This window comes from Balaenoptera ricei, chromosome 7 (genome assembly GCF_028023285.1).
Source record: "Balaenoptera ricei isolate mBalRic1 chromosome 7, mBalRic1.hap2, whole genome shotgun sequence".
NCBI classification, from domain to species: Eukaryota; Metazoa; Chordata; class Mammalia; order Artiodactyla; family Balaenopteridae; genus Balaenoptera; species Balaenoptera ricei.
Window position 1 is genome coordinate 78119498 of NC_082645.1, and position 15538 is coordinate 78135035.

The 15538-nt window shown below is 42.1% G+C and overlaps 1 protein-coding gene across 3 annotated transcripts in view; it reads left to right on the top strand.

Annotated features, from left to right (window-relative positions):
* MYO1B (myosin IB) overlaps positions 1-15538 on the top strand; it is a 184936-nt gene that overhangs the window by 20122 nt on the left and 149276 nt on the right. For all 3 annotated transcript variants that reach the window (XM_059928387.1, XM_059928389.1, XM_059928390.1), the window contains exon 2: positions 11001-11144. In XM_059928387.1, the coding sequence (XP_059784370.1) occupies positions 11010-11144 (135 nt within the window). In that variant the 5' untranslated portion in view covers positions 11001-11009. The remainder of the gene's footprint in view (positions 1-11000; positions 11145-15538) is intronic.

Here is a 15538-nt window from a genome sequence, read left to right on the forward strand (position 1 = left end):
TCAGGAGAAATGGGCATTGCGAAGGGAGGGAACTAGCATCTGGTGAGAGCCTCTCGGAAGTCGGGCTTTGCTTTCTCAAAAGAGAAAGTGGAGTGGATGTTGTCATCCCTGAATTTTTAGATCAGAAACTTGAATTCCATAGATGAATTCCCTTGGATTCGAGTTTGGGTCAGTGATTCAAAGCCTGTGCTGTTCCATGTTGGGGTGGATCAAAAGGGAATTCTCAGTCCTGGAAAACTCTTGCTACTAAACTTGTAGAAAGTTACTCTTTCCCAAGTAAAGCTTCTCTTTATAAACTGTGGAATATTCTGACCTCTGGTGACTTAGGAATTAGATTGAAGGGTGTGTGTGATATTAATATACTAAGTGTGAAAGCCTACTCTCAGACCAGATAGGAAAGCTTCCTCACCCTGGCTCTTCCAGAAACCAGATGTGCAACATCTGCTGGGTCCATTTCTGTCTCTTAAAAGAAGGTTTTGCCTGGGATCCTAAGAAGTTTTGCTCATACATCAGAAGAGATAGTTTGTAGTAATCCAGAACCTTCAGTGTTGTCATGGCAGCCAGTTATTTTTGACTCAAAAATCTTTCCAATTAGTCTAGATAATACATTTTTCATTTCCACTGTTAGAAAAAAACTTTTTTTAACCTGTCACTTTATGAATTGTAAAGTTCTATCTAGATGCTATATTTCAAATCCTTAATAACTGGACTGTGCCCGGGGTTGAGGGTAGCCCAGCTCCTGGTTGATGGCTTTGGTTGATATGGCTAGCCTTTCTCTACCCAGACAGAAACAAACCTTGACCCTGACACTGAGTGGTCCTGGCCCATCTCTGCCTATTCAGAGGAACCCTCTGGGGTGTGAACTCTTAGGTACCCAGAATGTTGCATTAATTGCCTTTCCCATTCACAGAGCTTTTTAAGATTTGAGTCTGGCTTTATGGCTTATGGGCTTCCGTATGCTTTTAGCTGTTTATTTTTATTCCCAGTTCAAATCTATTCCATTTTATCATTGCCTGATAATTTAATGTCCTTTGTATTACCCATAGTTTGAACTCAAGACAATAGTTATTGTATGGAAACTGCCCAGTAGTTGGGCCTGTTTTTCCCTAAATCCAAGATTGTAACAAAAGCCCTCGTACTAGCAGTCTATTATATATTCTTAACAAAAAGCTTTAGAGAAAAGTGGGTAAAACCTCAGTATGTAGTGGTTTTAACAGTGGAATACAGGATTGGAAAATCAGATAACTATGTGAAGTAAATGCCATGAATCGATATACCCTATCTAAGCTTCTCTAAGGAAATGTGTTGATAGGAGTGAGAATTGGCATCCCCTAAAGCCTTTTCACAAAAGCATGTCACGGCCCACTTTCTCAATCTCTGGGGAGCCCTGCAAAGCACCCCGAGTGGCTCTGTGTGGCCCACTAACCCCTTCTCCTTTGAGAACCATGCTGCTTGAGTAAATTGTCCTGAAGAATGCAATTTTCATTCCGCTTGCCCTTAGCTTCGTATATACTGAGAAGGTGTCTTGCCATTCGGTTTCTCACCCGAGTCTCTCATGATCTTTCCTGTTCTTGGTGAACCATGCGAGGCTGTCTGACGGGAAGGGGAGAGATGATGGAAACAGCCCTGGAAGGAAGAACGTGCGGTGTCCCTCTCACACGCATCATCTACCTGCTCCGCACCCCAGTGCCCTGTGAGCCAGCCCGTCGGCCAGGCAGCGGGGTCTTTGCATGTGGGGAGCTCAGGCCTTCTCCAGGGGCCGGGGGAGACCAGTAAGCTAACAGCTGTGCTGGAGGAGTAGGGCTTGCTCAGAGCACGCTGCCTATGGGGCACCGCTGCTGACACTGGTTAAAGTCGGGGGATTTATTTAAGACAAGCAGCTCAGCTGAACCACAGTCAGGATCTAAAGCAGCTTTTCTGTCTGTCCCAGGTGGTCCTTCATGTGAGGTTTGCCTTAGGGGGCGGGGGAACTTGGTTGGGGAGAGACGAGACGGAGGAGGACGGCGGGAGTCCGGCTGTGGCGTCATGTCTTCTCTGATAAGGAATTTTTTTATTGAGGTTAAATCTACCTAATGTAACATTGACCGTTTTAACCTTTTTAAGTGTACAGTTCAGTGGCATTAAGTACATTCACATTATTGTGCAACCGTGTACCTGTTAAACAGCAACTTCCCGTTCCCTCCTCCCTCAGCCCCTGGTAACCACCGTCCTCGTTTCTGTCTTCATGAATTTGACTGCTCTAGGACCTCATATAAGTGGAGTCATACAGTACTTGTCCTTTTGTGACTGGCTTCAGTTAGCATCATGTCCTTAAGTTTCATCGGTGCTGTAGCATGTGTCAGAATTTGCTTCTTTTCTTAAGGCTGAATAATATTCTGTTGTATATATATATGTCACATTTTGTTTTGTGAATAATGCTGCTTTGAATATGGGCGTTTGAGTCTCTCCTTTCATACCCTACAGTAGAATTGCTGGGTCGTATGGCAGTTCTCTGTTTCATCTTTTTGAGCATCTGCTAAGGCATTTGAATATTAGCTTAAAGACACTGGAGAGTTATTGAAGGATTTAAAGCAGGACTTACCTGATCAGACTGTGATTTAGAAAGGCAACTTCGGTGGTGTGGCCCATGGATGCGGGAAGGAGAGGGCTGGCAGAGACTGTCGGGGAGACCACTTAGGAGGCTGTTCCCTTCAGCGTGAGAAATGATGAAGGCTGAGCTGGGGCCGTCACAGTGGGGAAGGGCCGGGAAGGGATGGAGTGGGAGTGATTAAGCTGATATAATCAAGGAGATAGGTTGGCTGTGAGGGAAGGAAGAGACAGGGAGAGGCCAAGGATGAGAAACTGGATCAGTTGTGACTGTGCAATTTAGGGGGAGTGGAAGGGTTTTGTTTTGTTTTTGTTTTCTTGTATTTTGGTGTGTGATGATACAAGAGACAAATTTTGGATGTATTGTGTACATCTTTGTGTATTGAGATGTTAGACACAACCAAGTAGAGATGATTGGTGGGCAGGCTGTTGATAATATGTGTTGCTAATTTGGGGGAGGGGGAGAAGGTAAAGAACAAAGGGGCAGATGGCCATGCAATTTGGCTGAATTTAAAAGTGTTGGGGATATTATTGGTGTAGCTCCACAGTTTCATAGCTCCTATGGATCTATTTCACATTCCTACCTGAGGCAGAAATATGTATATATATCAAAATTTGTAACACCAGAAATGATGGCCAATTCACTGGTTATAAAAATCAGGTTTTGGGACTTCGCTGGTGGCACAGTGGTTAAGAATCCACCTGCCAATGCAGGGGACACAGGTTCGATCCCTGGTACTGGAAGATCCCACGTGCCTGCGGAACAGCTAAGCCCATGTGTCACAACTACTGAAGCCCGCACGCCTAGAGCCTGTGCTCCGCAACAAGAGAAGCCACCGCAATGAGAAGCTCGCGCACTGCAACGAAGAGTAGCCTCCGCTCGCCGCAACTAGAGAAAGACCGTGCGCGGCAACGAAGACCCAACACAGCCAAAAATAAATAAATTAATTTAAAAAAAAATCTGGTTTTGTAAGGATTCTAATGAATCCAAAAGGATTTAAACTAAAGCATGAGAGTGTTGGATTTGTCTTATATTCTTTTTGCTCATCTACATTTTCTGATTTTTTTTTCCTACAGTGAACATGTATTGCTCTTAATCATTAAAAGGGTCATTTGAAATTTCAAAAGTGGCCTGTTTTCTTGTCTTGACCCTCTTACTGGACTGTGAGCTCCTAGGGGTGTATAGGAGGAGGAAGTACCGTGATTATTCACAGTGTGTCCCTAGCACTTAACACAAGGCCAGGGACCAACAGGGCTCAATACTGTAAACGGTGGTTGAACTGAATTGAATGGAAATTTAATCAAACTTTTCTCAGAGATGAGATTCCATGCTCTTCTGAAAGATCTGGAAATTCCAGTGTTTCTCAGTCACTTAGCCCGTTACATTAGGTACGGAACCACGTCCTATAGACTTGGTCCCTCTTTTGCCTTTGTTTTGCCATCAGGATTTGCTGAGTCTTATTTTGTTCATGAAGTCTTGCCACATTGGCCTTGTTTTCTTACTTAAATGTGTTTCTCATGTTATTCTTAAAAGCATTAGCAATGTCTTTGGGAGCCAAATAGCTCAATTCTGTTTCCTGTCCTTTGTTGATAGTAATATGTTTTTAGAGGAATGGATCAAAGTGGCTTGAAGCCGCAGTCATTATTTTGCCTTCTGGTCTGCTTTGACAGAACCAAGCAACCAAAAATGGCAGCTGTGAGAATGCCGTTATTGAATGAATCAGTTGTCAACTGTAAATTTGCATACTTGTTCTCCTTTTGTGTTTCTGTGAATGCCTGCCATATGCCAGAGGCTGTGCACTGTGCCTTTGGGGAGAGAAAGATGAATAAGGGTGACTCTTGACACCAAGGAGCTGATTCTCCAGAAAAGGGTCTAGGATGCATACATGACCACCCTACAAGCAGGTTAATGAGGGGAACTCGAGTCAAATAAGAACAATTGTTACTATGCTAAGAAGACGCCCTGAAGGTGCTGCCTCTGATGTGTATTATTAATGACATGTTTCAATCGTCCCCATTTACAATTACCAAAGCAGTAGATAATCTGCTTTCATTAAGTTTTCCTGCAAGTGGCTTTTATGGCTTTGCTTTAAAAGTTCCTTCAAATTTATTTATTTATTTAATTTATTAATTATTATTTATTTATTTAATTAATTAATTTTTTTGGCGGCGCTGTGAGGCTTGTGGGATCTTAGTTCCCTGACCAGGGATTGGATCCAGACTCACGGCAGTGAAAGCACCGAGTCCTAACCACTGGACCTCCAGGGAATTCCCATTATTTATTATTTTTTTAAATTGAAGTATAGTTGATTTACAATGTTGTGTTAGTTTCTGGTGTACAGCAAAGTGATTCAGTTTTTTATATATATATATATTCTTTTTCATATTCTTTTCCATTACGGTTTATTATAGGATATTGAATATAGTTTCCTGTGCTATACAGTAAGACCTTGTTGTTTATCTTTTTTATGTAATAGTAGTTTGTAGCCCAAAGTTTCTTCAAATTTAAAATCGTGTTCATGACTTAATATTAATCCCTGTTAACCATTGCACCCTAAGCTCTGATTTGTGAGTGTTCTTTCAAATTCTATAGTAAAACTGTTTCAACTTAAAAATACACCTTTGTTCTCATCTGTGGCACTCTGAGACCTTCGAATAACATGGGAGACCACCAGATGCTATATTTCAACTTAAACTGCATCTCTTATTAGTCATTATTAAATTATCGATTACTTTGCAACAGCTTTTCAGTGTTGCTGCTTTGATATCAATAGTAGAATGGCCATGGCCTTCATAAGGATGTGCCATGAAGTTTGGCCATGTCTCTGTAGGGCTGTTGGCTTGGGGAATGCTGGTCTTGACGTTCCGAGCATAGATGACGTTAACATGGTAGGTGGCTGGTCATTTAAGGTTGGGACTGAGTAGACTACTCATATTTAAATGTTAGGTTACAGATGGCATTTTAAGATGCTCTAGGGTGTTTATGTTTCATTCTCTTTCGGATTTTGAGGAACTTTTGAAATGATGCTTTCAATATTTTAAATGGTATTTTTATACTGCAAAAGATGCCAGTAAGTGAATTGGTGTACACCGAGATATAGGTAGTAATTTTGGAAGTTTTTGAGATGAGAGTAGGCGGGGGAAGGAATGGTTGTGATCATATATTTTGTTTTTCTTGGATGGACAAACAGATGGAAAGAGCTGGGGCAGCCATGGAGTCACCGGGTACCAGTTGGTGTGCTTGGTGGTTGGGCTAAATCAGCACTCTTAGGTAGAGGCCCTACTTCCAGGCTCCTCTGTGGTTTCTCGGAGGGCTCCGCCGGTGATTGTATTTTGTAGATGGCTTTCACCAAGGTTGGAAGAAAAAGATTAGGTACCTGTAATATTGAAGATGTAACCGTGGTTTAATATTATATGTTGGGCACAGTACTTAGTGGTCATGTCGATGAGGGATCTTGGTTGCTTGCAATGCAGGAACGATGTAGAGACTCACAGAATTGCAGAGAGGTTGGAGGACCAGGAAGGATACGGGCTTAGAAGCTAGGCAGGAACTTAAGAGAGACTTGGAGGGCTGGGCAGCAGGACCCATAGCAGAAACCACGGCACAGGAACCACCCGGTCTTCACGATGCTGTTGTTGCTGCAGTGAATAATGAGTGTGACCACCAGCTGTCGTCATGACCCGGGACTCCAAGTCACAGGAGGATGTCATTGGCTGTGTACAAGCCATGTTCCTTGGGGTGGAGAGAGAGCAGATCTGTCTCCTTTGAATTCTGTAATGGGAACTGGGTATTGCTTCTCACTGGATTACTTGTCGCAAGGTAACTGGGCCCCCTGAAAGGGAGATTAGGTGCAAATAGGAATGGGATTGTATACTGGATGGTGTCCCCTTTAAAATAAAAGACAAATGTTTACTATGGCTCCCCCTTTGGCTGCCCAACATTCACATAAGCCTTTCTTTCCATACTTAGGCTTACGAAAATAAAATGCCCCAGCCAACATAACGCACCTCTTCCCCGTATGGCTGAAAACATAGCCACCCCCTCCCCAGAGGTTCTCAAGAAAACCTCCTCTGTCCATTGTCTTCTGTGGCCCGATCTAAGTGGAGCACTGGGGATGATGGCTTTGTCATGCTTTAGCAGTTGTTTTTTGTTTTACGAGTTGCAGGTCTTGGGGTTGATTGTCTTAAAGAGTCAAGCCACTTGTAAGTCACTGTCAGCCGTACTTCTTTGGCAGTGTAGATCCCTTAAAAATGTTGTTGTCTTTCAAGGTTTATCTGCTTCCATGGAGTAATAACTAAAACCAGATATACTACCAGCCCCTCAGATTTTGAACCTAGAACTTGGTCTGAGAACTTGTCTCTGGGCGATTGGACCTGGCCTTGTTGCTCTGCCGAGTGCCTTAGCTCTTGGTTAATGGAATCCACCTGGGAACAGTTAAGAAGCTTAAGAAGCAGTAGAGCAGGTGATACGTCCCCTGTGCTCCATCTTCATGGTGGGAGTGCAATCCCTTTTTCAGGCTGTAGAGATGAAACAGTTGGTGCTTGGGATAGAGGACTTCTCTGAGTCCCCTGCCCCCGGGCAGAATGACTCAACTTAGTAGCGTCATATGTCCTCCTCTCTGGCTTTCAGACAGACCGGTTTCACAGCAAGCATGTCTTTTTCTCATAGATCCTTAAGAAGTAGCCAACACATACTCTGGCATCTGTTTTTTTCCCTCGAATTCTCGAAAGTTGCAGGCACAGGTCCATGTCGTAAGGCACAACAGGCCATGGTTTAATCAGCTGTGTCTCTATTAAGCATCAGAGGTGATCTTGCCAGTCTAAGATAGTAAGTAGCTTCTCATGCCTCCACTCTGTGGCCTTGGCTCAGCCAGTCCATGCTCTTTAGCTTGTTACTGACAGCGCTCCATTTCCTCATGCCAGCTTCTTTTATTGGGTAAGATGCTTTCTGTCGCAAATAATAGAAAATCCAACTCAAAACAGCTTAAATAATAAAGAGAATTAATTGGCTTCTGTGACTGAAAACTTGAGAGCTGTGGGATGGGCTTCAGGTGTAATTTGATCCAGAGGTTTGTGATGTCATCAGGTTATTTTCTTTCCCTGCCCTCCTCCATGTATTGTTTTCCTCCTCAGACTAGGCCCCTCATGAAAGCAGACATGGTCACAGAGGTTCCAAGTATCACATCTGTAAATCATGCCACCCAGAGGTAGATGGAACCTTTGTCCTCATATTCCAAGCCAAAGCCTCAGGCTCAGTTATGTGACCAGCCCTGAATCAATTACAGTGGCTGGGAGGTGGAAATGTGTTGATCGCCTTAGTGTAGATCACACGCTACTTTCCCGGAGCATGGGATAAAATTGGCTTGCCTGGAACAATGTGGATTCATTCCCCTGTGGGTCTTGGGAAGGGTGCAGGTGGACATTTATGTGTCAAACAAAAAGTATCCTTAGTGCTCTATGTACGTTCCCATATGAATTCTTCTGATAGTTTGTGGAAACCTTGAGTTAGCAAGTGATTCTGAAATTTGTTCCTGTAGTCAGTGTTGCTCTTTCAGAGAAAAAACAAATCAGTTTCTTTTGGCTGAACAAAATATTCCGACTAATTTCGTTGAGATGTCGAAGTGAACCAACCAGGCCTGGAGACAGTAGTCATGGTAAGGGAAATCAGTCAATTTGCGCGAAGATAGGAAATGTCTCTGTGTCATTTTCTCAGTGTCCCAGTTTCACCATGAGAATGAAAATGAGGGGGAAGGCTGTCACTGTTTCCTCCCCACTAAGTGCCTAGATGCTTAAAAAGTAAAATGATACGAAACAAAACTGTGCTGGCATGACTAAGTGGACGTTGCTATCACCTTTTCAGTTGGTTTACTTTATTGCTGTATTTTGATTTGCAAAAGTTGTATTTTCAGAGTCTTTCACTTTTACCCACTGCCTGTAACTCAGCATTTGTTTTGCTGTCTTCCGCCCTTCAGATTATAAAGTTGGGATAGAAGTGTAAAAATTAGAACCCATACTCTTGCTTGAAACTTGTATTCGAAAAAATGGTGAAGCAAGTTTAATTACAAAGACTGGCTGCTTAATTATTGCTACCTGCAACGAAGCTGTTGTCTTTCTGCAGCTGTTTCCATAAGTAGACTTTATTATATACAGGAATCTACCCCAGGGCAAAGAGTTCCCATTCTGCCTCTTTGCTTAATTTAAATTGCTGGTTTGAGGTGGTTATTTTTGAAACTCTTCTCAGGTTCACTTCCCCCTTAATCCCTAAGCCTTCTTTCCTCATCTGCCAAATTATATGTAATGCATCGCAGCTAGAGTGCTTTTGGCATTTCTCGAGTCTGAGAACTTGAAATTTGATTTAAATGTTAATTTATTGTGACAAAGGTTGGGTACTTATGTTCCTATTCCTGTACAAGTCTTTCCACGGACTTGGCGTGGGACCAGCTGTCTCCCTGGCTTCTGCTGCATCTCTAGAGAGTGGCAAGTACCCCTACCTCCACCTGGTTTATTTTGAAAGATCTGGCCTAGTTCAAAGTGCGTGAAACCATTCTTGGTACGACTATTGTTGGGTTTTAGCGATACCTGGGACTATTTATTCCAGGTGTACTTGGTATGAAATTAAAAAAAGACATATTAACAAAAAGTTAACCCTGTTTTTCTTCTTTTGAATATTAAATACTTCCTTATTGGTTGCTTTCGTTTATGAGAGAATCTTGCTGCTTCTTCTTGGTCTCTTTTTTTGGCTTTTCAGTGCACACTTGAAAAAAAAATGTTTTTTAATGGGTCAGAAATAAAGAATGTGTTTGGATTCATAGAAATCATTAATAATTAATAATAAAGAATTATGTAATTCCCAGTCTTTCCCAGTTCTCTTTAAAATAACCCAACTAAATGTAGTTTCTTTTGCCTCTAAGAGACCTACTAGATGTTCTAGACTAGAATAGAGTACATTTATTTAAATTGCTAAGTCTTAAGCAAGAAGACTGACCTTTATAAGATATAGGATGCTTGAGTGACTCCTTCATAGAAAGAATTAAACGTACTCCCCTCTCAGTATTAGGGGCATGAATATATGTGAGTATTTATTAGTATCCTGAAATATTATTTAGTATTAGTGTACTAAAGTTAAACAGAATTGACTTCTGCATTGGAAGCATTTAGAGGGAATGGCCCAGATGAATTTAGTTCTACATCCTGATGATATTAGAGAAAGCAACATAGCGCACACACACACACACACACACACACACACACATCTCGCCACACCACACCCCACCACGCCACACCACACACACTCTCCTAAATTCAGATGGTTGAAAGAATTTCAGTACTCTTGACGGTGATCAGATTTGAAGTCTTGGGCATTTAACATTCTGCTCTTGGGTGGCACCATCCACTTTAGAGTGGGAGTCCAGTGCTGCCTTTGCAGTGTGCCTGTGTTTTCCACTTGGTAGGCTTTCACATTGAGCTAAAGGGAAACTAGTATTTCTGGTCTGTTCGTTGCATGTTAATTCGATTTTGCTGTTCTAGCGGTGTGTCTGTTGGAATGAGCATTGAGAATATTGAGGTCACTCTTGGCAGGTTATATCATATAGACAACCTCTGATTTTCAAGTGGGGTGTACTATTTTCTTTATAAGTCAGTGTTGACTCCTGGAATGAAATTTCTCCCCATAGGTGTAGTGTTATAAGTGGTGATTTAAGTTCTTTTAGCACAAAATGTAACACACTCCTAATTAACCATAAGCAGGATTTCTTAATCTCTCTGAGCTTCCTTATCTTAAAATGGGGACAATGGTAACAACCTACCTCATAGAGTTGTGAGGATTAAATTAATTAATGCATGGAAAGTTCTTGATACAGCATCTGCTATGTGGCAGAAGTACTCAGTAAATGTTAGCATCATTTTTTAAACATTATTTCCTGGGAAATGGCATTCTGCATTTCATCATGGAATACTGGGGGATGCCGTCTTCGGGCAGCAGGTTCCTGTGGGTTCAAGTCTGACGTTGGTAGGCAAGGGCTAGTGGAAAGGGGTGGGTTGGGTTCTCTTGCTAGAGCTTTGCAACTTCTGGTTGGGGAGAGGAGATGGTCTAAAGAAGAAAACGGCGACCCTGGCTTCCTAGTGGCTCTTTCTGTAGATGGACTTTGCTTGGGTTGATGACTGGGAGGGAGGTTTGTTTGTGGCAGCAGGTTGGCAAGTGGGGCTTCTAGCAGCTTGGCAGTGACTGCAGCTCCCGCAGAGTCTTCTGACGTAAGTTTTGGGGGCGGGGGTGGGGGCTGGGGCGGGTTACGACATTGGTGAGGCAGGTGAGGGCCATTTGGAACTAGTAGTGTTTCATTTCTCCATTGGTGCTAAGAACCCATCTGAAATAATCTTGCTCATTTAAATTGTCCCCCTTTCCCTCTTTCTTACAGCAAGAGACTATGGCCAAAATGGAGGTGAAAACGTCACTTCTGGACAATATGATTGGAGTTGGAGATATGGTTCTTTTAGAACCTCTCAATGAGGAGACCGTCATCAACAACCTCAAGAAACGCTTTGACCACAATGAGATATATGTGAGTGTGCATGGGAGGTCATCTGGGGGGTTTAGACTTTGCATTTTGTGGCACAGAGCTGGCTTTTCTTCCTTAGACTCTTCTCTCTTTTTTCTGTTTGTTTATTGGAGTCCAGAGGTATTTGCTTATACCCTCAGAAAGAGTTTTGGGTTTGCTCATTTGGCACGTGAGTAATATCGCATTAGAGTCGAGTGAGTTTGCTTTCCACACGGTGTTTGTAGAGGGCTGACTATGCAGAGTGTTGCCCTGGATGTCGGGGGTGTTCTAAAACAAGTGGAAGACTCAGTTCTGCCCTCGGAGGAACATGTATTCAGGAGGAAGTTTGAAATCCCAGCCGTCTTCTTGGATACCTTCGTAAGATTAGCAGCCTGACCTTGGAGAAGCTACTCATTAAGATGCAAGGCAGTGAACCGTCAAAAAAGACATAAACCTTCTTAACATTTGTAGTTAGTAGAGACAGGAGCAAATTACCAGATACGAATATGTGTTCGGTCCCTGGAGATTTGGGAATAGTCGTGTCCTGCTATACAAAAGTATCATGTCAGACACAAAAATGAAAACATATAAATATATACAGTAATAGAAATTTTATGTTGTAAAAATTCTTTATAAAGGATTTCATAGTGTTACTCTATCAAGTTTGTTAAATATATTTAAAACATGAGTAAAAAATGCTTTATATATAGCTTTTCAGGAATTTGCATAAAGCACAGAAATTTGCATCTGTTCAGGTAGAGACATGTTAACTAAACCAAGGAGATGAAGCATTGATTCCCTGTACCAGCAGCTGAGAAGGAAGCGGATGGATTGGGTGGAAGTAGTTTTAATAGCTTCTGACTCGCTTCTGAGTTCTTTTCCCCGCATTTTGTAGTGTATCTGTGTCTAGATATGAATTAGATTACTGGGGCCATGCTTCATGTTTTTCTGTCTATCAGTGTGGGGACAAGAGGAGGAAATATAAGTAAATAAAACGAGAGAACGTAACTGATTATAACTTTGTGGAGCTAACATATTTTTAAAAATTATATGCGAAGCTATATTTTATGTTGCCTATAGCTTTCCTTTCCAGATAGGCGATCATGTTTCAAGGATAATTTTGGATAATTAATTCTTTTTTTTTAAATTTATTTATTTTATTTTTGCCTGCACTGGGTCTTTGTTGCTGCGTGTGGGCTTTTCTCTAGTTGAGGCGAGCGGGGCCTATTCTTCATTGCGGTGCATGGGCTTCTCATTGCGGTGGCTTCTCTTGTTGCAGAGCACGGGCTCTAGACGCGCGGGCTCAGTAGTTGTGGCGCGCGGGCTCAGTAGTTGTGGCACGCGGGCTCAGTAGTTGTGGCCCACGGGCTCTAGAGCGCAGGCTCAGTAGTGGTGCACGGGCTTAGTTGTTCTGTGGCATGTGGGATCTTCCCGGACCAGGGCTCGAACCCGTGTCCCCTGCATTGGCAGGCGGATTCTTAACCACTGCGCCACCAGGGAAGCCCGGATAATTAATTTCTTAATGAAATAGGAGTCACCATCTGGGAACTGAACTTTCATTCTTTCTTGATTTGATTGTTGGAGGTAGGGGGAGGTTGACAGTAACCTGAGATATATGGATACTGCTTTGGAATATTAATTTGGTAACTGGCTACTAAACTAACTAAGAGATGTAGTTATGTAAACTGCTGATTCAGATGGAAGAAGTATAAAACGCCATTGCTGTAGAGCAGGTGAGAGGTGTTGTTTGGTTTGGCAGTGAGGCCCCGTGTCACCTTTCCTCAAAGTGTAGCAGTTCAGTTTTCAGGTGGGAAAACCTCATGGTTCTGCAGCTTTAATTGAAAATGTGGTCTGATAGCAAATAAAAGACAGACTTTAAACATTGGTCTTTGAGATGGAGATAGGAGGCATCAGATATATCCTAACCGACGTTGGCTGATCATTTTTCTTTCTGGCTCTAAGAGGCACAATTCACTTTCAGCTGAATTGAGAATAGGATGGAGAGTAGAACATTACATGCATTCAAATACCTGATTTGTTGTGCCCACTAAAAATAAAAGAATCTCCTTTTTAACAAAATGTCAAGTGTTAACATTCATGAGTATTTAGCAGACTAACTCTCTGGGTTTCAGCCTTACATGATTTTATTTCCTGACTATTTTAGGAATGTTCTTTCTGGTATGAAACAAAAGCAGAAAATTGCTTTCTGCTTCCAGATATTCATATAATTAATGTTTTCCGTGTTACTTTGGGACTATCATTTCCATGAGATGTGTGCCTTCATTTTGTAACTTTAAACACACGTCATATTGGAGGATTGGGCATTCTCTATTTTAAGCAAAAAAGAAAAAAAAAAACAGCTTATAGGGTAATATGTGTAGTATGATCTTATTTTTTTTAATGGGGGTTTATGGATGTGTACATATGTTTGTATATTTGTATGAACATAGAGAAAGCCATGCTAACTTTAGTGCCATGCTAACTTTAGCATGGGTGGATTTAGGCATGCTAACTTTAGTGGGGTGGGTTGGGATATGGGGACGGGGAAGAGTTACTATTCTCTTAGACCTCAGTATTATAGGACTTGTTAAGTCAAGTATGTATTGGTTTTGTAATTGTTAAAAAATACTGTACAATAAATTTGATTACCCCACCTTTGTAACCCCACATGATGTATATACTACCCTTGGGAAATCTGTTTCTGGCCCTTATTCTGATAATCCTCCTTCTTTGCTTTTCTTCTTGGGTTGCTTAAAATTGTTCAGCTGATGGCAAAGGCCAAGTTAATGACATACAATATTTTACTATCTTGTATTTCACTTTGTTTTGTAATTCTTTCCCAGGAAGAGAAGGTACAGTTTTTAAAATTTTTTTATTATTTAGTCTCTGTTGTAGTCTCATAGCTTTACTTTATCCTATAAAAGTGTGTGATGGTCTCGAGTGATCCATCACGCAAACATACTGAACAGTCATTTGTATGTTCAGAAGCCGTGGTTGATAAGGGGGCCTGTGAACAGAGGGACGCTTGGCTCAGACTTTAGAACTCTGGCTGTACCCAGAGCTTTTGCAGCCTCTTGTGTGAGCCAGCTGTAGGTCAGGGGACCCTGTTCTTCCAACCTGCCCCCCACCCCCCGGCTTTCACCACCATATCTAGAGGTAAGAAATAGTCCCTGCCTTCACAGAGTTCTCACAAGATAAGAGTTATCAACTCTCTAGAGCATTTATAACCCCTAGTGATCCTCTGTATCTCCAGCCAGCTGAATCTGGAAGTGGAATCCCTGGTGATCCTGTCGTACTAAACCTGAAGCTCTGGGTAGGCCAATGAGTCACACATACTCCTCAAACTACTGACTGTGGCCAGGTGACCAGAATGAGCTGAATGGCTTAAGAAAATGATGTCTACTCCTAGGATTGGGGGAGGGTCAGTTTTTTCCAAAGTAGATGGGTTGTGTGTAAGTAGGTTGAATACTCTACTAAATATCTCTGTCAGCGTGTTAGGAAGGGGGAAGGGGAGTGGATGCTGATGAGGCCCTCTGCTGTAACCCCCTCACAGGCTTGGTAGGGAATTCTATAGTGAAGTGGTTTTATTGGTGTTGCTACCATGCTGAAGGATACGTTCCATGAGAAGCATTTATGATTGGAATTCTAAGCTTCAGGTGCACCCAAAGGCATGCTTCTCAAGACTTTTCTCCTGGAGAACTCCTTATGGTAGAGAAGAGTAGGGACTTCCCTGGCGGTCCAGGGGTTAAGACGCCACACTTCCATTGCAGGGAGCACAGGTTCAGTCCTTGGTCAAGGAGCTAAGATCCCGTATGCCGCATGGTGTGGCCAAAAAAAAAAAGAGGAGAAGAGTAAACAGGTCCCTGGGGTGGGTAGTTGAAGTCTGTCCACTTTAGGGAAATACTTTTGAAATCTTTGCTTCCAAAGTCATTCAGAGTTTTATTCTATTCTGTAATGCATATCATATGGTTTTGTTTTAATCTACTCTACTCTTTGCAACCCTTCTTTGAATATGAAGTATTTTTGGTGCTGACAAGTAGTTGTAGTTTGTTTTCTACCTGAATTGTCAGGTTGGGGATCATCTAGATATAAGAGGTCTGAATTAGTCCAATTTTAGGATCTTATGTTAGACTACTTGTAGTTCTAAGAGGACTGCTTTGAAAGTCTAGTAAAAATTGTCTTGATTTTTAGAAGTTGGTACTAGAATTAGCATCCCCATCAAAATAGGATCCAGTACTTTTACGAAAGATAGTAAAGTGCATGCTTCAGGATTATGTCTTCTTTGCTTTGAGTTGGGTTCACACACTTGTTTAAAAAGCCCAGAGTTGGTTCAACACCCTGTCTGTAGCCGGGCAGAGTCTCTAAATCTGAGACAGTTCCAGATGTTGATGTGGTCCTTGCGGGAAGGCTGTTCCATT